Source organism: Stegodyphus dumicola, chromosome 1 (genome assembly GCF_044657685.1).
Source record: "Stegodyphus dumicola isolate Sdum_Otavi_A_Nest chromosome 1, ASM4465768v1".
In the NCBI taxonomy this organism is placed as follows: Eukaryota; Metazoa; Arthropoda; class Arachnida; order Araneae; family Eresidae; genus Stegodyphus; species Stegodyphus dumicola.
This window is the reverse complement of record NC_140768.1, coordinates 176,505,670-176,529,333: the sequence shown is the minus strand read 5'-3', so window position 1 is coordinate 176,529,333 and position 23,664 is coordinate 176,505,670. Positions and strand designations below refer to the sequence as shown.

At 36.2% G+C, this 23,664-nt stretch overlaps 1 protein-coding gene across 3 annotated transcripts in view; it reads left to right on the top strand.

The window, feature by feature from the left end:
* Nucleotides 1–23,664, top strand: part of tei (irregular chiasm C-roughest protein teiresias) — a 175,449-nt gene that overhangs the window by 39,716 nt on the left and 112,069 nt on the right. For 2 of the 3 annotated variants that reach the window (XM_035370057.2, XM_035370055.2), the window contains exon 2: nucleotides 2,577–2,738. In XM_035370057.2, the coding sequence (XP_035225948.1) occupies nucleotides 2,577–2,738 (162 nt within the window). The remainder of the gene's footprint in view (nucleotides 1–2,576; nucleotides 2,739–23,664) is intronic. The other variant, XM_035370058.2, reaches the window with a different exon arrangement.

The following is a 23,664-nucleotide window of genomic DNA, read 5'->3' as shown; positions in this document are numbered from 1 at the left end:
CCACTTCTCGTAAGATGAATGACTTTGTTGACCCTGAATCTAGCATACAACGTAATATCTTTTCGTTCCCCCCTTTACACCTAACTGCTGCCGAAAACGTCTGTAAAAGAACGGAAGTCGGTAGTTTAATTTTGTTATTATTTTCATTACATAAGAGCGAAAGAGAAGCTTCAGGGATTGGCGTTTGTTTTGTCTGATTGGAAGTATCCGTCTCTAAATCTTTCGATGCGGCGTCACATATTAACGAATTATGTAAACCTTGGACATTGCACAGTCTGCATTTTTCATCTTTATGAGCACAGAAACGCCTTGGATGCCCTTTCGAAAAGCAAATAAAACATAAACCTCGATTCATTAAAGCCTTTCGGCGAGCCTTTAAATCAAGTGCGCAATCATGATTCATGTGACAAGCAGATAAACAAAATATGCAGACATTTTGATTCTCTTTCTTAGGCGGGGTAGAGAACTTTCGATTTTGATTAAAATGCGATTTTTGAAAGTATTTAGAGGGAGTTTCGCTTTGACTAGTTAATACTGAAGCACCTTTCTTATTCGTACTGTAATCATTTCTTTTAGAATGCATGTAAGATTTATTTTGATAACCTTCATGGGAACTTTTGTTTCGTATTGATGTTTCATTTACATCAAAATTCTTAGAACGCGCTAACATCATTGATGTTTCCCTACATTCCACTTCAGTTTTCAAGAACGTTAGTAGTTCATTAACATCGAAATTTTGTTTATCACTTCTTTTCCTAGTGAATTCTAGAGTTAAATTCTCGGGTATTAACTTTAACAAAATAGGGGATAATAAATGTCCATAAGAACCACTAGTAACATTTAAAGAATTTAAATTCCTTATTTGTATTTCTATATCGTCATAAAGCTTCCTCAAAGAAGCCGTATTTCCGGAATATTTTACAGGTTCTAAACTCAACAATTTATTCATATGCGCATTAATTAGCAGGTCATCTCTGCCGAAACGGTTTTTTAGTATATCAACAGCCACCGTATAGTTTTCACTAGTAAAAGTTAATCCACTAATAGCATTTAAAGCTAAACCTCCCAAAAGCGATTTTAAATAACAAAACTTGTCAACCGAACTGAGACTTTCGTTTTGGTGAATGGAATTACTAAACTGATTCCAGAATTCAAGCCAAGAACAAGGATCACCGTAATATTTTGTAATCGTTAATTTTGGCAATTTTAAAGTATTAACTTCACAATTTTTCAACTTCGGAGATATAGTTTCCTCACTAGAATTTCTAGATTCAACTTTTTCAAGTAACATTTCGAGTAATTCTTTTAATTTCTCATCCGCGGTTTCACCCTCTTCTAACAATGCAGAATCTATTTTACTCATCAACTTAGTAGTCAAGCTACGCGTCACCGTTCGCAACTTCTTTGCCTTATTCATAGCCTCCATTTTACCATTAGATTCTATCAACTATAATAATCACCAAGATTTTTATTCAACAATTCTATTCAAAACTGGAAAAATGAAAAAGGGCCTACCTCGAATTTCTTCGCGTTAAATCCTGGCTTTTCAGTCATGAACTCACTAATTTTCTTCGTCCATTCTTCATCTCCACAAATCAAGTCCGGTGTCACCAGAAAAAATGTACGTATCCAAATGATCAGAAGGTTGTTGATGCTTGTTCCTTGATCTATTGCACCAAGATATTTTACTGTACATTTATTTACAATTTATTTATAAGTCGTATGCCACCTGGCATGTTTACAAGCGTTATGCCTCCTGGCATGTACATGATAGACATATTCTGCCACCTGGCATGTGAATTGATACATCATATTAGTTTTCTGCCACCTGACAGATACGATGCAATTACCTCAATTAGCGGTAATACGCCCGACATTTTGACGTGTCCGCTTCCCTTACGTTCTGTAACGCAACTAACTTTTTGTGCGGTGCGCCCTCTGGGCACAAATCACCGCAATCACCGAGGAGGCCAAAACACAGCTAATTAATTAATGTGCTTCCGCACTTTAAGTTTAATTAAGCGGTAAAACCCGCACTTAATGGGATATCAGTTATCTTTCGTCCATTTCAGTAAACTCAGAATAGTGGTTAAAAAAAGGGGGGGAAGAAGAAACGAACTTTAAGTTTCCATACATGTTTTAATGGAAATTAATCATTTATATCTTTAACTCAGGCATTTCTTTAATAGAAGTTCAATACGCATTTTCAGCTGCTGCAGATTTTAATAAAGAATGTTTTTTTCTTGTTATATAATAATGCATGAAATATGGTAAAGTAATTGCATTAATTAACTTTTTTAAAATATTTTTTCTAGCCTCTGTTTATCTCAATCATTTTCTGAAATATTTTTTCTTCGAGTAGCAAAGGATATTAATAAATATGGTATTTTCAGATTTTTTAGTTTAACAAAATGGTAGTAATTGCTTTGTATAAAGCTTTCAAATTATAAAGTTGCTTTGATGTTTCTGAATATAATATATTCTGGTAATACACTCAATGTTTGTGATATCCAATGCACTCAGTGTGACTCAATGTTCCTGATATCCTTTTCCTTGACATGCTATAATGATGACAGGCCTTTCTTCTCCAGGGTCTCCTACGGATCCTTACCTGGAATTGGAAGGGAGGAGACTTGTGCATCAGGCAACTGTCACTGTTCGAGAACCACAAAGATTGTCTCTCCACTGTGTTGTCTCAGGGGCTATACCACCTGTTCGACGTATTCACTGGTCAATAGGTAAGTTCTTTCCACTCTTTCTTACAAGAAAAGCTATCAAAAATGTTCAGGAGCGATCAGATTAATAAACAAAACAGTAGGCATGCATTCTCTTTGGCATGCCCAAGAACAGCGAGGATAGCTGGGGTTCGCTTCCGCATTATTTGCAGTCATAGATTTGGGAACATAACGGACATGGAAAATTTGAGGCATTCTATCGTCAAATAGATATTATGTATATATAATTAAGTTTCGCATGTTACGCTTGGCATGATAATGAAACGTATTCGAGGCTAACTGTTAGTATGGATTTGTGTTTATCTCACAGGGTAAACAATTCCCTTGTAAAGAGCTTTTCAATGTACGTTGAAACCAGGTAATCTGCTGGGTATTTCCGTCCTACACTTTGTGACTAATCCAAAACCATTTATTTTGGTGTTCACGCTGGATTATAAACCATTCATTTATGTAATTGTGCGACAAAATTATTACTCTGCAACGTTACTTGTTAGCGATGAAACACATACATGTTCTGCATCACACTACTCTAGCAAGAGTTACTTCCGTATGATTCATATGCCATCCTCTAGGAATGCGCTTAATCACACAGTGGTCTTTCATCTCATAGATATGTAAAGTGCTTCCAAAAGGTCTAGAAGCTGAGCTCTAGTTCAGTTACCAGAATTTATAGACAATGCTATTAATTCAGAAGTCAAACAACTTGTCAGAAAATTGTGTCTTAACAATGTTATTAGTCACAGACGAATCTTGGATTGCTTATGCAGCTATATCGTGCAATATTGTTTAGTTCAGTTTAGTTATTTGACTGCTACATACGCATTTTTGTGACTGTTTTCCCAACATCTGTTCCACGTGTGAAAAAGGCTTTACGGGTATTCCATTGAGAGTTTAACCATGCCGTAAATAGGTTGATTAAAGAGACACCGCAAAATTTCTTTGAGAATTACTTTAAAAAATTTGTTTTTCGTTGAGATAAACATATTCAATTAAATAAGGAATATGTTGAAAATCCGTATTATAATATTTGTGAAAACTGACGAAATAAAAATTCATACCTAAATTCCTAGAAATTTGGAAATATCCCTCGTATACCAATTTGCTAATTTATGGCGGCAAACATTGAAAGGGAAAGGCGCTAACTTTGTGCAATCTGTTATTGGAGTTGCGAGTGATTACAAAATGCCACACTTTGAAAATGGTGTTTTCTATACATGCTTCATCTCTCCTGAAAATTTTATGGCGATTGTTGTCAAGATATCGGATAACTTTCATTGTCAGAAAATTTGTTGCATACATTTTATATATTATCAATAAATACTCCTCTGTGAAAAACGAAATGATACATACTACTAATGTAATTCTGAATATAAAGTAATAATAGATCATATAAAGTAAGAAAAATTATGTGTTCTTATTCCAAAACTGTCATAAACTCGACGATTTCTTGCAGTTAATCAGTTCTATCCAAATTCTTTCAGTCCCTTTATCTAGTATCCTTACTCTTATGAATCATCCAAACTAAATACTCTGAAAGTTAAAAAAACAGTGTTTCTTGAAAATAATCTGGTATAAAAATACGTAGATTTTACATACTCTTTCTTATCTTACGACAAAAAAATCTTAATGTCTCAGTTAATTGTAAACACTTGTCTAGCATTATATAAAGGGCCGGATTTAGGCTTGATTAGACCCTAAACTATTTGAGATATGGGACCCTTTATAAGTCTAGATATTATATGTCAGTGCAAATATGATTTTCAGATACCTAGAGGGTTAAAGTGAAATACAATTGAGAAGTATATAGATAGTGAAATAATAAATCTTTAACTTAAAATCATTTTTAAAAGTCAGGAGTATTGTATCGAATATTGTATGCAAACCCTAGGCACAATAACGTTTCGTTCTTCGAACCGACGCGCTAAAATATAAATATTTGAGTGAAGAGTATGGGACGTTCCGGACATGCGGCACTGGTACAAATAATGCAGTGTATTTAAGTATATATGACTGTTGCTCACTCATATAATTTTTAGGGGCCCCAAGAAAATGAGGACGCTAATGTATAGCTTGTGTAGCTTATACGTAAATCCTGCACTGATTATTTGTATCTGCAGACGATTTGTATTCTTTATTAAATTTATTTGGCACAAAAGAAATCTTTTAGTAATTTGTATTCGAAATCTAAGCGTTATTTTACCTGAAATTCTAAGCAATGCTTTGCGCAAGAGCTGTTTAGAGGAATAGAAGCACCTTCAAAGACCTTGTTCTGTATTAACTAATTAATTTTTATTTTAAGAATCTTTTCCTTCCCTTTTGATTTCCTGATCCTGACAGAATGCAAATTTAAATGACGTGTATTCAACTCTCAATGAGTTCAGAAGTAGTATTTAAATACCAGAATTTAAGAGTTAGTAGTACAAGAGTTAGTTACGAATAGAGCGGGTTATTCCGAGAACGAGTTACGCCGCGTGTTTGCACGTAGCTCTGTAGCTGAATATTTGTGCTACCATTTACTTAAAATTATATTGCTAATTCTAGATTCGGGTTTGCTGTATGGAGTTGATAAAGCGGATTTAGATTGAAGCAGGAGCTATTCGTGTAGTTGAAATTTAATTCTGATTGTACATAATACACTCAATTTAATTCTGTACTAAAATTTAATTTAATTGTACTAATTACTGAAATTTAATTCTGATTGTACTAATATCCATAAATTAAGGATAATGCAAAATCAGGCAAAGGAAGATTTAAAAGCAAACTAAATTTGACTTATTTGTATAGCTTATTTATTAAACAAAAGGTAAAGAGCAAAAAAAGATGCTATATGTTTGATATTATTAAAATTTAGCAATTTTTCTCCCTGAAGCAAATTACAAAAAAAAACCTATTTACAAAAAAAACAATATTACATGGTTGGTATGATTGTTAATACATTGTTTGTCTCCCAGACGATGCAATACAGCCCGTACAACGCCTAGGTATGCTGAGTATCAAATTATCGATCTGATCTTGGGGGATATTACACCACTCAAAAAGAAATGCTCTCCGAAGTTCCGGTAGACATGTAGACGGAGGTTGACGGGCTGCAACTCGTTGGCCAAGCATGTCCCACACCTGCTCTACTGCATTCAAGTCCGGTGAGAATGCTGGTCAGTCCATACGGGTGATATCCTCCGATTGAAGGCATTCGCTTACGATGTTTGCCCGGTGAGGACGGGCGTTCTCATCCATAAACACAAATTGTGTGCCCATGGTGCCCCGAAACAAACGTACATGTTGTTCCAGAATGACGTCCCGAGAGATTTGGCTTGCCATGGTTCCAATTTGAACATGAAGGTCAGTTCTGGAACCCAGAATAATTGCACCCCAAACGAGCACTCCTGCACCACCGTAACGGTGTCGTTCAATGATGTTTCCTTGGTGATAACGGGTACCTGGAGCTCTCCATATGAAAGTCCGGCGAGAATCAGACTGCAAGCTAAACCTGGACTTGTCGGAAAACATCACACAAGCCCACTGTTGCGGTGTCCACAATCCATGCTCTCTACTCCAGGCTAACCGCAGGCGACAGTGAGTTGCAGTAAGTGGAACGCATTTGACAGGTCTACGAGCATATAGACCAATCTGCCCTAAGCGTCTGTACACGGTCTGCCTTGAAATTGTCGTGCCAGTGGCTGAAGAGAGCTGACGAGACAGGTCTGAGGCTGTGCTCCGCCTGTTTCTTTTGGCAGTAACTTCCAAATGCCGGTCCTCATTCTTCGTTGTAACTCTGGGGCGACCTGTGCTGTAACGTCTACTCACATTACCATCATCTTGGAATCGTTGCCAAAGCCTGGAGATGACACTCTGGGCAATTCCAAGTTCGTCTGATACTTCCAGTTGGGTACGCCCACATTCCAGACGGCCGATAATTGTACCACGTAAAAAATCATACAAATGCGTCGTTTGTGTCATAACTATTCGGTTATTGCACTGAAATGCTTATAAAGCGCCTGCAAACAATTTTACTTCTTTGCCTGTATTCCTTATATATCACTCTCTTACACTCTCGTCATTGTGACTTACCATCGGTGTCATCTGGTTGCTTCCTGAAATTTGCATATGATTTTTGAAGATGTGTGTAGTGATTTTACAGGTGATATATTTATTTTAGAGTTCGATTCCCGCGTGACTCCGAATTATCCTTAATTTATGGACATGAGTGGATTTTTTGTTTAAGTTACTCAGCCACAAGTGGTGGTTAGTTGTAAGTACCGAGTGTGTGCATGTTCTGTTCAGTTAGTTAAAATGAAAAGGTTGCTATAACATTCGTCGGCAGTCGTCTGGTTTTCAAGACATAGTGAGAATTCGCTATCTCGTCTTCAGTAGGGTCTACATTTTTATGTTCCCAAAAAGAGTAAGGCTCTTCACACCAAGAACGATTTGATCGAAACTGTAAATCGAACAGAACAGGCTCAGTTTAATAGTGAGTTCGGATATGATCGCGTTCACAGATCGGGGTAATGACTTTAAACAGATTTAATATGGCTATCTATAGAAAGTCAACCTATGTAGATTAAATACTTATCTACAACTCTCTCAGCCGGCATTACGCATGGTAGCTTAGGCCCATCCTTCTACCAGTTATATTCCGGACGTCATGCAGGTTCAAAAATAATTGGCGTTTGTTAAAAAATGTGTGAGACATAAGCAGTGGCATTTCCCTGCTAGAATATAAACCCAGGATTGTTCTGTAACGATGGTTACAGAACTATCTTGGGTTCTAACGTTTTTTGGTTCCCACACTCAAAGAATGTAAGACACGTATAACGTTTACGAACACAAAACGCAATTGGCAGCTTTTTTAGAAACACTTTTCTACTGAACGGCAAGTTTAAAACAGCACTGTTTAATTGTGATGACACAAAGATTCAATTTGACGCTGTGTTTGCGTAGGTCAACTAATCGATTTGCATAAAGCTACCAACACTTTTATGACGACACTGTTAAGAAATTCTTGCATTCATATCAGTTTCTAGCTACAAGTAGAAAAGCATTTCTATGAAAAGTTGCCTATTGCATTTCGCATTCGTAAATGTAGTAGAGGTTTTAGTTTTCTCAATTGGCAATAGCTAACATTATTTTTATTTAAAAGGATAAATTTGATTGAAAATATAACTAATTTACATTTTTAAATTTTCTTATATTTTTGATTTTTAGTCCAAAGGGATTTGAGTCTCAAAGGACTCTTACTTTCGTTTTGGCATTTTGCGTCGCACTCCTATAAATGTCGGTTCACTTTTCAAACTGTTGCCACCAAATGTTAGAATCATGTATTATATTTGAAGAAATTAAATAATGAAAAATCTGCATAAATGTATGTATATTTCTCGCATTGTGATAAAACAATGGTATCTAGAGCCATCCAATTTTGAATGACGTAATCCTACTGCGAATATGGGCATCTGAAATCCCAAATTTGAAATTTGGAATTTGTTTTATGATCGATTTCATATTTTGTAAAACTTTAACGAATTTTTGAGTAACAAACTCAACGATTTGAAAGCGAGCAATGGCAACACTCAACGGTAGGGGGAACCTTTTTATCTCCAGCGCGTCGAACTGTGTATCGGAAATTCTAAAGATAAGCTCATTTTAAAATTATTTTGCGGCATTGCCATTGAACTGAAATTTATGGTTTAAGTGCAAAGAACATGATATTTAATAAATAAAGGTAACACACAAAACGTTAAAAAAAAAGACCCTTTGGACGTAATTTAAAATCTGAAACATTTCAGACTTTTTTTTTAATTTTTAATTGTATTTTTTTTTAATCTACCAGACTATAATTAAGATACAATAACACGCCAAACAAATATTAATTTAGAAGTCAAACAACAAAAATCAACGTTATATTTTCAAATTAAAAGAGTTTAATACGGGTAATAATCGCCGCTTACAGCCAGACTGGTGACACAGGATGTGGATGAGGAGTCCCTGTGGCAATGGATCCCACTCCTGCATCAAAGCGGTTTTCAATTCTGGCATCGTTCTCGAAAGGAAATGGGAGATGAAATTGCCCTTCGAAAAGCGTCCCAGATGTGCTTTATGGGGTTAAGTTGAGAAAGTATAGCTGGCAAATCCATATAGCGAATATCTTCACTTTCCAGGTAATCGTCGGCCAACTGAGTCCTACATGGACGAGCGTAGTGATCCATAAACAGGAACCCAGGACCAACTGCGCCCCTGAAAAGTTGAACATAGGGTTCTAAGATCTCCTTTCTGTACCTCACAGCAGTCAGGCTCAAACCATCAGACCTCCACTATCGTAATGATCCATTTCCCTCATGAGAGAGGGATTGGTCCAAGGCGCTTGACGTCTGCACCATGCTAAATGCTCTCTCTTCTGTGCTACAGTGGGCGAGATGCAAACGGTCGTTCTTCTATCAAACAGACTTATATCAGGAAGCCTTCGGTCAACTGTAGAACGTGAAACTCGGGTTCCAGCGGCAGCATATAGCTCACGTGAGAGCTGTGAAGCAAGTAGTAGCCCTGTGTTGCAGTGCTGAAAGTGAAAATAACGATCCTCATTCTCGTTGCGGATCTTGGTCGACTTTGTCCAGGTCTTCTCGATATTGAACCAGTGTCTTGAAACTGTGTCGACAAATTGCAGATGACACGGGGCATTACACTGAGCTCTGTAGCTACCTGTGCTTATGATGACCTGTCTCCAATCTATCGACAATTCTTCATTTCATTCCGTCATCTATACGTTTGTTGCTTTTATAAATTTTGCCCAACTCTTGAGAGAAACACGGCGAAAGTTGTGAAGGATTACGAGCACACAAATAGCTCGAAACTCCTCATGCGCTTATATCCTTTTAACAATTACAGCTTCACAATCATGCACGTGTACGCATACATATTCGATTTTGAATATTTGCATAATTCTTCGGCAACATATTTAGCATATTGCCTTCAAAACTTTTCATTAAAATAGACATATTTCAAAATTATCTTAGTTTTGCATACGAGTGTGCTTATAAAATAATGCTTAATAACTTGAGGGATCGATTTTGCAATTAATTGAATTCTGAGCGAGAAAGCCATTTCGCCGTCAAGAAGAAATAATAATAAAGGTTGCTTATAATATATATATATAGTTACTCGTTTATAAATACGGGCATAAATTACACAGAATTAGTTAGAAAATTATGTCAGTATCAAATGCAACAAAATTATCACATATTACTGGCTAAACCCTGAGATATTCTGTTATATTATCATTTCTAAAATTACGCATATACAGCGTTTACATGATTCCTCAAAATTTCTTGAAATTTTAATCAGCTAATTCCAAGAAATCATTGATGTAAGCAGGAAATTCACATTTTTTATTAAATCTTAATTTATAAACTTACTTGTATAATGGAATCTTGTTAGCACATTACTCTCTTAAAATAAGTAAATATATAGATAGATATACTAACAAGTTAACTTTTGTGTCATGCGAAAAGATATATTTGTATAAAATTGTATGCAAGAGCATTTTATGTATTATTCGAAAGGTTTTTTAATATGAGGAAGGTGCTGAAATATAAATGTTAACAAACCACCTGGTTCTTTGAGTAACAAAAGTTTAAAAAAAATATTTTTCCATAACTTTGACTGTACGGCAAATTTCTGCAGGCGGTTTGTTTTAAAATGCTTGCAAAAACAGAGTTTAAATATAAAGTCAAAGACAAAACTCACTTTTAATTACATAATGACAATACCCTTAAATATTATTTTAGAAATAGTACATTTATTTTGAAATATCAAAGTAATTTCAGTTTTATTATGAATATTAAATTATATTATGTTTAGTTTTAATATTAAGTTTCTTTCATTATTATATTTCATCTTAAGTATATTATTAGACATTATTAGCTATTGATTTGAATTTAACTAAATAACGCATATCATTAAGGAATTTATTATTTTAGTATATTTTAGTAATTCTTAAAGCTATGTTTATTTACGAAAGCTTTTTTTCTTTTAAAATATAAGACAGCTAGACGCATAAAATAGGTAAACAATATAGATATAATATAGACATGAAAATGCAAATATGTCTTGACGGCGAATTTGCTAGACGACATATTGCGAAATGGCATGACGGCAAAGAGGTGATGGCGAAATGGCTGCGGTGAATAGTTCCATTCCTGAATGTCCTTCCTGACTGGACACGACGAAGATCCGCGGCGAGGATGGCGAAATTTCTTTACTGTTTTAACTAGTGATTGGGGCTTTCCTACCAAAGTACGTTTGCGGACTATTTAGCAGCTGCATTTACGTTTTCGTATATATTCAAAGTAACTTTGTATTAGAATTAAGAGTATTTATATTATGACTGAGCACTCGAGGGCAATCTGAGAAACAAGAGAGATGCCTTTGTGAAAGACCTTTCAAGGAATCCTGGCTCATGATCACATTACAGATGGGAAAAACCATGAAATTTTCTTTGCAACCAGTGGTTTATCGAGATTCAACTCAGGTCAAACTATCCGTTTTATCTGTATCGTTGCTCGGCCGTTGTTGAATTCCTTCTCTGAAAGTACATTGAAGTAATCTATCAAATAGAAATTTCTAATTTGATAACTTCAAGCCTTCAGTTTAATAAATTCTTTGGTATATCTAATCATTCATTTATTATTTATCGATAAATGAAATCGTTTACATTTAGCATTTTTCGAGGGTTCGGATCAAGAGCTTTTGGTATTCGAACTTAATATTTTCATTGTTAAGCGTTTATTACATTAGCAAAGAATCTCTGTTAAATCTCCGTCAAATTTCAATAACAAATAAATCTATAATGCACATCTGTAAGACGAAGAAATCTTTTAAATTTACGTTGTCTGAATCATTTGTTAAAAAGATTGCTTCAAAGATTTCAACGAGCAAAAGAACATTTCAAAAAAAGAATCACGTAACCAAAAGTTTTATATCCATTTTTTCCAACTATTTGCTAATCTTCAGCTTTACAGCGAACACGATCATTATCTTGCAGGGTGCAAATTGCTGAAATGATTTATGATCTAACTCTGCACATCAGTAACCTTGCTTCTAATATTTTTCTGTTTTATAAAATTAAAAACGACGCACGATAAAAATTCTAATTAGATACTTCAAAGAATGGGTTTCAAAACGCAAGTATTAAGCAATTTAGTGACAAAAGGTAATGTTTAAAAATTAATTCTCGGGCAATAAAAAATAAATTATTTAATTTTTGTATTATTTTACTATAACAGAAATTATGTTTTTCATGATGGTAAATAAAATAAAATTACCTTCTTCTTATCGTCTAGCAAATGAAGCATTTTTCTTGTTAAGGTAGATATTATATTGAAGGGTTTAAAAAAACAAAGTTCCGGAATTTTTTTCTAAAGGTTGGTTATTTTAATTATGGTATGAAGGCTATCTTCCTAGAGAAAAGATGATATCGTGGAAACCTTTCTAAGGAAAACTTACTTGTATCCATGTCACGTAGTTTTATTCGATGATAATTATTAAGTAAAATATCGGAATTCTTCAGAAGGTATTGATAAGCATTTTTATTGGATTGCGTTACTTAATTATAGTAAGATATGCCAGGGCTATCTAGATGGAAGGAAAGTTAGTACAGCATTTCATAAGATTTACCATGAAAAATCCGAAAATGGTGGAATTATACATTTTTTGATGCATCATTATATATGGCAAACGTTTTCAGCTTTTTCCTTACAAACACTGAAAACCTAAAATTAAAAATAAAAGGAAAAAGCCTTAAAATTTAAATGAAATAAAATTTTCGAAAACAGCTTCCGACTTTTGAATAATTTTCAAATATCGCTTTTTAAATGGGAAGACCCCTTTTCTAAATTAATAATCTAAACTTTAAAAAAAAATTAATAACTGAAAAAAACTTACCGAAATTGTGTACCACTTCGTGGATATTTTATTTATAACGCTTTTTTAATACCTGAAGTCAATTGATTGAATATTAAGAGTAATATAGTCTGCCAGTTCAAAACATAGAATTCTGTAGGAGAAAAACCAAATAAGCAGTGTATACAGAAAGAAGCAGATTTAAGAGGTCGCAATCGATTACCTCTCACACGAAATTATTAATTTATATAGTAAAATGATAGGTGCTCGCAAAGTTTTAGGAGATGTTTCAACTCTCCACAAATCCGCTACTGCATATTCCAAACCTTTTTACGTTCCCCAGTGTGGCTCATTTCGCACGTGTAGCTTAAATTTCTAAAAACGCATATACCACAGTTTTTTATGTAAATGAAATTTATATCTGTAATCTAACGCGTATAAATATGTGTGTCGCAAGAATGTGTCATCTTTTATCCGTTAAGTTTTACATTCCAAATTTAATCAGAAACCTCGGTTGTATAAACGACATGTGTCTCCATTCCAATACATTAGTCTTTCGAATTTAGTAAACAAATTCAGCGATTTAAAAGAAATATATTTTGGACCTCTCAAATTAAAATATTTTATCGTCCATGCTACAGTGTTTTGTCGTTTAACAAAGCGTAAAATATTTTTTTTCCAAATTTGTTTTAGTCTTTATTGGCAACCTAAACGATTTAAACGCAATAAAGCCAGATTCGTTTCAATTATTATTAATTACTAACTGGACGAATGGAATTATATTAGCCGGTTTCATATTTTAATTCCATTTTTATTTTCCAGTGACGTTTGGGGGCAAAATTCACTTGGCGCTCTAATCGTGATTATTCAACAACATTGACGATATTATAGCGATAGCCAGCAAGACAGCGAAATTGCATCCTAGAACGGCAGAGAGCGAAGTTGAATTGCGTAGTTATGCATGATAGAAGCGCGAAGAGAAAAGTTTTGGTTTAAAGTTTTAATTCCCAATTATTACGTCCTCAGCGGTCGTTGCGCAGGCCATGAAAAATAGAATGATCTAGAAATAACGCAATACAGAGAAGTATTACGATTTTTAAAACAAAGAGGAAGAATCAAAGATTTTACCGTTAATTTAAATTATAATTGATTAACATATTTTTATTTACATATATATAGTATATATATATATATATATATATAGTTTTTACATAGTATTACAAAGTTTTAAATCTTTAAGCTAGTAGGTCCTGCCTGAAAATCTTGTATTAATTGACTAATAGCAATTCGCTATTTATTTTATTCTATACATTTGCCTAACCAGGCTAGTTTGTAGAGTTTTTTCTTGCACCATTAATGTGTTTCTCATTTACTTTTCACTAGCGGGCGCGTCGGAAATGAAACAGAGGAATTGAGACTAAAGTTTTAATAAGTTTACTAGGTTATTTTGTCAGTTTAATAGTCAAAAGTTTTTTCGTGTTCAGTCTCAATTCTTCTGTTTTGACGAAATGCGATGTGGAATTAGCTGGATTCGAAGATCATTGTACATTTTCTCTGAAGAATCCATAATGAGATTTGAATTGAGCTAATTTACCATTTACCGCTTCTTTGTATTTTTGCTTGTGTCTTAAATAACTTTTGTGTTTATGTTTAAATGTTTTAGGATTGTTCAAACTTTAATCAGCATTTTTTAACATTTAAATTTGATCTGGGTTTTACATTCATTTTTTATTTGTCGGTTTTCTTGTTATAATTTCATTTTTCTTGTATTTTAACTTTTAATTGCAATTTCTTTTAATTTAGTGTTAAAAATTATTCACGGGAATCACAGTATCACATTTGCTTTAAAGTAATAGCATGAAGAATTTCCTTTTTTACCTTGTTTTCTAATTTTTGCAGCTCAATGCGCAAAATTCTTGACAACACAAGTCTTTTTTAGTTTTTTAGTCTGTTATCCTTTCTCAAATGATATATATATATATATATATATCATTTGATATATATATATATAAGAACGTCTGTTGTTTGTGTAATTCATGCAAATCTACATTTTTATTCCAATCTTGATGAACTTTTGCACACTTGATGTTCAAAAGACAAGGAAGGTCACCGTCTAAATATTTCGTAAACGGCGTCCAAACTCAGAGCGTTTATATAGGAATGTTGTGCTCACGTCACTCAACTTAGATTCACGTCGCTATTGTTTCAGCCTCGCTGTTCATGGAAGTCATACAAACTAAGCAAGGAATTTATAACAGTTTCTTTACAAAAGTAAATACTAATATTTCTACACAGTTTCAATTTTGAGATCACGTCAGCCATCTAAGTTTCAGGTCGCTGTTGTTGCGTCAGTTCTTAATAAAACCGTTAGGTTGCGCTGAGTTCATTTATTATTCAGAACAGTGCCGAACAGAACTTTCCAGAACAGCGCAGAACTTTCTAGGTCAGTGCAGAACAAAAATAAATGCGCTGTTTATAACCTCTTCGCAAATATTACAACTTCTTCGAAAACAGTGAAGAAATAGGCCAAATTGAACGGGAAATTTCAGAAAGCTGATTTCCAAAAAACGACGTAACCGATAACGAAGCAAATACCAGTTCTTACGAAACTATTTATGGCGCCGCGTTAGTTCTGCATTATTCTACAATATTGTTCAGACACGGTAAAACTTTGCACAATTCAGCTTGAACTAAAATAAGAGGAAATCACTGTGTGCAGGTCCACACCACGTGCGAGACTGTCACGCACGAAAACCAGCATGCATCAATTGTGGGGACGCAAATCATAAGCACGGAATGCAGTACGATACCAGGCACCCAGCTTACCACCATGCCTGTCCTGAGTATCAGAGAACAGCAAAACGAGTCAGAGATGCCACGGAATATTAACACAGACAATAATGTCAACGCCCAGACGCAAGACACGTCTGTTGGTCATTTCCCTACACGAGCAGATCCAATGACTGATTTCAACATACGACACATTGACCAAAGTGCACTAAAAATAAACTATTTATGGCGCCGCGTTAGTTCTGCATTATTCTACAATATTGTTCAGACACGGCAAAACTTTGCACAATTCACCTTGAACTAAAATAAGAGGAAATCACTGTGTGCAGGTCCACACCACGTGCGAGACTGTCACGCACGAAAACCAGCATGCATCAATTGTGGGGACGCAAATCATAAGCACGGAATGCAGTACGATACCAGGCACCCAGCTTACCACCATGCCTGTCCTGAGTATCAGAGAACAGCAAAACGAGTCAGAGATGCCACGGAATATTAACACAGACAATAATGTCAACGCCCAGACGCAAGACACGTCTGCTGGTCATTTCCCTACACGAGCAGATCCAATGACTGATTTCAACATACGACACATTGACCAAAGTGCACTAAAAATAAACTATTTATGGCGCCACGTTAGTTCTGCATTATTCTACAATATTGTTCAGACACGGTAAAACTTTGCACAATTCAGCTTGAACTAAAATAAGAGGAAATCACTGTGTGCAGGTCCACACCACGTGCGAGACTGTCACGCACGAAAACCAGCATGCATCAATTGTGGGGACGCAAATCATAAGCACGGAATGCAGTACGATACCAGGCACCCAGCTTACCACCATGCCTGTCTTGAGTATCAGAGAACAGCAAAACGAGTCAGAGATGCCACGGAATATTAACACAGACAATAATGTCAACGCCCAGACGCAAGACACGTCTGTTGGTCATTTCCCTACACGAGCAGATCCAATGACTGATTCCAACATACGACACATTGACCAAAGTGCACTAAAAATAGTTCAGATTAACCTGCAAAGAGCTAGAGCAGCAACGGCGCAAGTCATTCAGTACGCCATGGAAACGGAAACAGACTTCATCTTAGCCCAGGAACCTTACCTTTACGACAACAGATTGTCCGATTTTCCTCTCTCGTGGACTGTATTTCAGGGCAATACTGCCGAAGACCCGCGAACGGCGATAATATGCTGCCAACAGAAATGGTCTCCCACCATCGTTCTAGCCTCACGCGATGTAATAACTATAGCTGTAGAGACCTTAAACATCAATGTGCTTATCACGGATGTTTACCTTTCACCATCTGAAGACATGACACACTCCTTGGAACTAATTCAGAGAACTCTTGTACAATATCCCAGTGCGTCACATCTGCTTGCAGGTGACTTTAATGCGCACTCGAAAGTTTGGAACTACCCAAGCACAGACGCAAGAGGGAGAGCCATAGAAGATTTCGTGGCCAGCAATGATTTAACTTTGCACAACACTGAAGACAGTCCTCCAACGTATGAAACGGTTCATGGTAGGGGTTGGCCTGATCTAACCTTGACCTCAGCTTCATTGGCCCCATTTATCCAACAATGGACGGTGCAAGACTTACCATCCAACTCTGATCATTTGTATATTACTTACAATATTTGCCATCCACATACGAGAATGACCCTCAAGCGCTATAAGCTTACAAAGCGAAAGACTGCACAATTCATAAACAAAGTTCGTTTTTCCCTTAGAAGCGCAGAGGAAGATCTCACAGCATTCACTACATCCCAGGACCTGGAGTCATTCATCAGCTCTCTGATCTCCACAATACAGGACATCTGCAACAGTACTTTTTCCCTGAAGACACGGAAAACGCTGCATATGCCGAACTGGTGGACGAAAGATCTCCGAGCGCAGCGCAGTAAAACACGCGCAATGAGAAGGCGCATGAAAGCAGAATACGACCAGGAAGCTAGGCTGGCACTCAGCATCTCATACCGAAAGGCGCAAGCGGAATATAAAAGAGCAATTCTTAATGCAAAGCTTGCGTGTTGGAGAAACTTTTGCACTAATAACACTGATATTTATGGTGCGCTATTCAAAATAGCACGAGGTAGTGCCTTTAAACCGCCACAGCTTCGCCTTTTTGACATTTCACCCACCACCCGAGCAAGAGACTACAAAGGAGGCAGTAATCTCCAAAATCCTGGATGCAGTCTTTCCCAACGACAGTCAAGAGGAATTCACAGAAAATTCTCACCTGGCATACCAGCTCTTCACGACGGCAACTGACGATCCTCCCTTTCAGGATCCGGAAGTCAACGCTATCATGCGTATTCTGCCCAAGCGAAAAGCACCAGGCCCTGACTCGCTTGATTACAGCATAGTCAAAGCTGTACACAAGGCAAAACCCGGATTCCTTTGCAAATATTTCAACAAATTGCTGGAGCACAGGTATTTTCCAGTGGCATTCAAAACGGGGCAAGTAGTCCTCTTTGCCAAACCTGAGAAGCATCCGAATGACCCTACCTCCTTCCGCCCGATATGCTTGTTGTCGGCAGTAGGGAAGGTTTTAGAAAAACTTGCAGTCACCAGACTAAAGCATCACCTCACCCGGAAAAAATTCTTGTCGCAGCTACAATTCGGTTTCAGGGAAAGCATATCAACGGTCCATGCCCTTGATCTTCTTCAGAAAGAAATCACGGAAGCTCGCAGTAACAATCAACACGTAGCAGTACTAAGTTTAGATCTCCAAAGTGCATTTGATTCCCTGTGGTGGCCTGCTGTGCTCGAAGCCCTGCACACAGCTGATATTCCAAACAATCTTTTACAGTTTTTTAAAAGTTACCTCAGCAACAGAAAATTCATAGTTGTGCACGACGGAGGAATCATTACCAGACAACAGACCAGGGGCTGTCCACAAGGATCATGCGCTGGTCCTGTCCTATGGAACATGACTTTCAATTCGATCTTGTGCACTCAGTGGCCGGAAGGAGCGAAGGCATTTGCATTTGCAGATGATGCTACATTCATCGTCAGAGGACACAGCAGGCACGTTCTCGAAGCCCGCTGCAATGACGTTATCTCGCAGTTTGACATGCTCTGCAACCAAAAAAAGCTACGAATCTCGGAGCTCAAGTCGAAATATATAATATTCCATAAACCTGGCCAGACACTCCTTCGCAATCCATGTATTAACCTTAGACAAAAGAGAATAAAACGAGTGAAAGAACTAAAGCTTCTCGGCTTATTAATCGATGAAAAACTCTCCTGGTTCCCTCATTTGCGAGCTCAACGCATTAAAGCTCATAGAATAGCCTCCCGAATAAAGGGCATGCAAGGCTCAGACTGGGGGCTCCGGCCCCACATCCTAAAGATAATATACAGCATAGTGGTAGAAAAAATACTTATCTATGGAGCGGCCATATGGGCACTTCCAATGACTACAAGGAAGCAACAAATTTTGAACAGCGTTCAACGCCCATTTGTTTTGGCCATCACGAGGGCCTACAGGACCACAGCGACTGCAGCAGCCACAGTGCTGGCTGAACTTATTCCACTGCACATACGGGCCCAAATGGAAGCGGTCATCGCAAAAGTTACTCTCCTTAAGCAACTTGCTCAATACCAGAACCTCCATTTCTCACCGGAGGACTTTGAGAGCAATCTACAAGTTGCGGAAGTACACCCGGCCCTTTTCTGCAAGAATGTCCATGCTTATACAACGATGCTTGAAGACAACAACGATCACTCTAATGCCCTTAAGATTTATACAGATGGCTCCCAGGTGAATGGAACGACAGGCTGTAGCTATACCATCAAACGAAATGGAAGCACCTTAAGGTCTTGGAAAGGCTTTCTGGGCGCAGGCAACTCGGTCTTTCAGGCGGAAGCCGAAGCCATACGCCAGGCAATCCTAGCAGCGAGTCAATTTAGCTACTCCACCGCAGAAATACACACCGACAGCCTGTCAGCAATTCATGCAATTCGGAATCCTTTTCACAGGTCGCCCATCATAGGGCGCATTCAGCAAACCCTGCACCAGTACGAAGGACGCATCCTCATCTTCTGGATTAAAGCACACGCTGGACACCAGGGGAATGAGGAGGCAGATTTACTAGCCAAAGAAGCCGCGAGCAATCTCGATGCGGAACAACTGGCAATAAAATTACCAAAATCCTATGTAAAGAAGGCTGTTCTAAACGCCGCACTCAAGCAATGGCAGGAAGAGTGGAATTCTATTCCGCAAGGAAGAAGGACCTACGAATTCGCTCACAAAGTCAGCCTTGAGAGACAGATATCTCAGCCACACATCACCAGATTTATAACGGGTCATGGTCCATTCCCCGATTATTTTCTAGAGCGAAGAATAACAAACACCAACATCTGTGTGTGTGGCCAGCCAGGTAGCCCGGACCATTATGTCACCTTCTGCCCACTAACACGAGAGTGGCACATGCCGTTTTACAACACAGATCCAGCCTATAAAAGATTCTTCATTCGCCAACCAGCGGTACTTAAAAAACTCAAAAGTATTATGGACAGACTGCAAGCATTAGGCCAGGACTTGTGTGATTCGGCTTAACCACAACCCTATCCTTTATGTAAATGTATATTAATGTATAAGTGTATCATTTCTATTACTGTATGTATAGCCACTTAGGATGATACACGATTACGTGTTACCATTATTCTTCATCTATCGTATAATGTATAAGTGCCATTTTCAGTATTTCATTTCCATTAATGTATAAGTCTTTAAGTGTATCATTTGTACTAATATATATGTATAGCCAAGTAAGGTAATACACGAATATGTGTAACCTTTAATTGTCATCGTTCACACTGATACACAATTTTCATTCTCAGTGTATCATTTCTGTCAACGTATAGGTGTGTATGTATCATTTTTATTGATGTGTGTATAGTCCAGTAGAATAATGTATGATTATGTGTTTTCATTTATCGCCATCATTTGTATGTGTTTATGCATATCATTTCTAGTAGTTTATGTATAGTCATATAGGATGACACACGATTACGTGTATTCATTAATTGTCATCTTCTGCATTATTGCGCCAGTTGCGTCAGTGTTTCATTTCTTTTAATGTATAAGTGTTTATTGTTTGCCTGTCTCATTAACCCCTTAGACCAATATACATATGTATCCAATGTACCTATACCACCAATGTACCTATGTATGAAACTTTTTATTAATTGTATACTGAAGCATATATATGCACACGCCCTTGTTTGGCCACGTCAGTACCACATATTCTCCATTAATATATTTCCGATGCAGCCCTTTCAGGAAGTCGCCAGGGTTGTGTTGTTCTAAATAGGTGCGGGTACCGGACGACACCCGATTTGTCATATTAAGCCGTCCGGGTGTCCGGGCCCTGCATTCACCTGTCACCTGTCTGCTTGGGATTTTCAAAACACCTATTCATGCGCGCTGCAGCTTTTAAATAAATATGCCGAATAATAAATAAATACGCTAATTTAAATATGATACAAATGACTAGAAATATACAGGCCTGTATAATATAAATTTTATTTGTATCAAACTTTAACATGTGTAAAAAGTGGTACAACTCTGATAATGAAAAAAAAAAAAAAAGACGAAAAAAAAATTAGCTCAATAAAATAAAGATCTTTTCCTTATTTCCTTGTATGATGTAAAGCAAGTATTGTAATCGCGAAATATTTCAGGCATCATATTTCAAAGAAATATCCATTTTCACCGCTATCGAATGCAATTTAACGATGTTTTTGCGTGACATCTGTACGTAAGGACAGAATAAAGGACTCTTCCCCCCCCCAAAAAAAATAAAATTAAAAAACTGATTTAAAATGAATTATGGAGAGAATTTCTCGTGGCGTCTGTGCGTGCGTACGTACGTACTTATCTCGCATAACTTAAAAACGCGTAGCCTCAGAACGTTGAAATTTGTAATAAGACTGCTATAACATGCAGATGTGCACCTCGTATTTTGATTGCAATCGGCCGAACCAAATGTATATAAATATATGTATATATATATACACTTTGTTAATCGGCTGAGTGATCTCAGTTTCTTTATTCTTGTATGTTTGTAAATTGTGCAGTTTTTTTTTTCCTTTAAAAATGATTGAATTATGTTGCTCTTATCTTCCGGCTAAGGTTTTTATGCCGTTAGTAAATCTGCATGCAATATTTGTAGAATTATCAACATTTAAAAAAGTTGCTTATGTGCGGATAAGCCTAATTATTTTTGCCATGGCGGCCATGTTGTTTACATTTGAAACAGAATAGTGGGTTTGTTTCCAATCTAGTGAAACTAAGCTTCGCAAAACAAAGACAACGCCTTGTTTTTTTATTGCGAATTAAATCATGCTTAATCCCTTCTGGAATTTTTTCGAGGAAATAAGTGTTTAAAATTTACTTCGTAATTTTTAATACAGATATTTTGAATTTTTATGTGTTTTTTCCTTGTCGAGAAATGAGAACTGAATAAATTGAATGAGAAATGCTAAATCGTCTGAAAAAAATGTTCCTTTTTTTTTGGGGGGGGGGCTTAATTTCTTTTATACATCGTTTTAGATTTATTATAGTATTTGAATAGAACATATGGCAACGATTAGATAATTCTTCAAATGATATAAATTTTGTGCATTCTGAGTTATAATATGACTCATGCAACTTAATTGTTTTAACGAAACCTTGACTTTCCTTTCCACGGTCGCAGTATCTTCTCCTTCGTGTGTGTGCGTTCGCACTTTGATTTATTTACATACGCGATTGGCTTAAGACATATGCAAAACGAAGTGATCAACATCCTAATGTGATTGTGTACCAGTATACCAGAGACTATTAGGATTAAAATTAGGTTATAATATGAATGGTATGTAACGCCTTAAGTGAACCTAGAGCCAGAGTGTCGCTGTGGTAAACAAATTAAAAAGTGCATTTATTCTATTGTGGTTTATGCGCTATGGACGAAGTAGATTTTAGTCAATCCAATAAGTTTAAATGAAATGCAAGAAAAATTGCGTTTAATTTAATATTCCGTGCAAGGAAGTGATGTGGTGTACATATCAGATTTTTCATGTATATATTTTCGCTATTATTATCCATAGCTACTCAGCATATTTATTGCACTAGAAGGTATAAAAAGTATTTTGCATATACTTGGTCAGGCACTTCTGCCGTCAGTTCACTGAGAAATGTAATTAGCTCTCAGTCCATTTAGACATGCGGTTACTTTGCCGGACCTCTATATTTTAAGTAAAAGTATTTTTGTTTTAAAAAAATCTTTAATCTTGAGAAAAGATGTAATCGCCACGGGCGAAACTGGAGTTTCTGGACGTCGGATTATGGACAATGTTACTAGAGCCAATTGCTTCTAAATCTATATCCGAAAGTTCTGAAACAGTGAGGTGGATGTCGATAAACGATAGAAGATAATAAATGATATAATCAGTGTTTTGGCGAAAAGCACTTTTTTAACTAAAAAAAGTAACAGCTAAAGTCATATTATTTTTTAATGGATGGGAAGCAAATTTGTGCTATGAGGGTATGAAAAAAAACCTAAGTATGATAAGATCCTGTATAAGCAGATGTGCCTTGAAAAACATAAATTTTGTTTGTAGAAAAACATAGATAATTTCTTTCAATTCTTTTAATTTGAAGGAAACTTCAAAGTGTTTATCGTTTCCAATTCACTAATTTCGTATTTTGTCAAAACAGAAAATACAAATAAGGGGGTAGAAAGTTGTTTACACATTTTAGAGCAATTCGATAAAGAATTTAAAAAAAAAAAACAAATGATTTGGAATAAACATTTCTGGCAACAGCTTATTATCTAAAAGGCGAAATATCGTCTATTACTTTTAAATTCATTCTTCCCTCAAAATTCGCATATAAACAAGCTATGAATTGAAGAATATGTTTTTCCACAGTTCAAAAACGTTTTAAAATGCTGGTATTAAAATTTCTAATGGCAAAATAAGCAACATCATTAACCGGAAGGGAAAAAATCGTCAGTCATTATTTCTAAATGCAAAAAAAAAAAAAAAACTCCAAACAAATACCCGAAAAAGGTTTCTAATGTTTCTAAACTTACAGCGTTGGTAACGAGGAGAAATTCCGCAAAAATTCAATTTCAAAGTCTTCTAATACATCTTTGAACAAAATAAAGAAATAATAAACCAAGATTTATAATTTTAAAAAAAACGCTAAAAAACATAATTTACACCAGCCTTTGCCGAGGCTTGT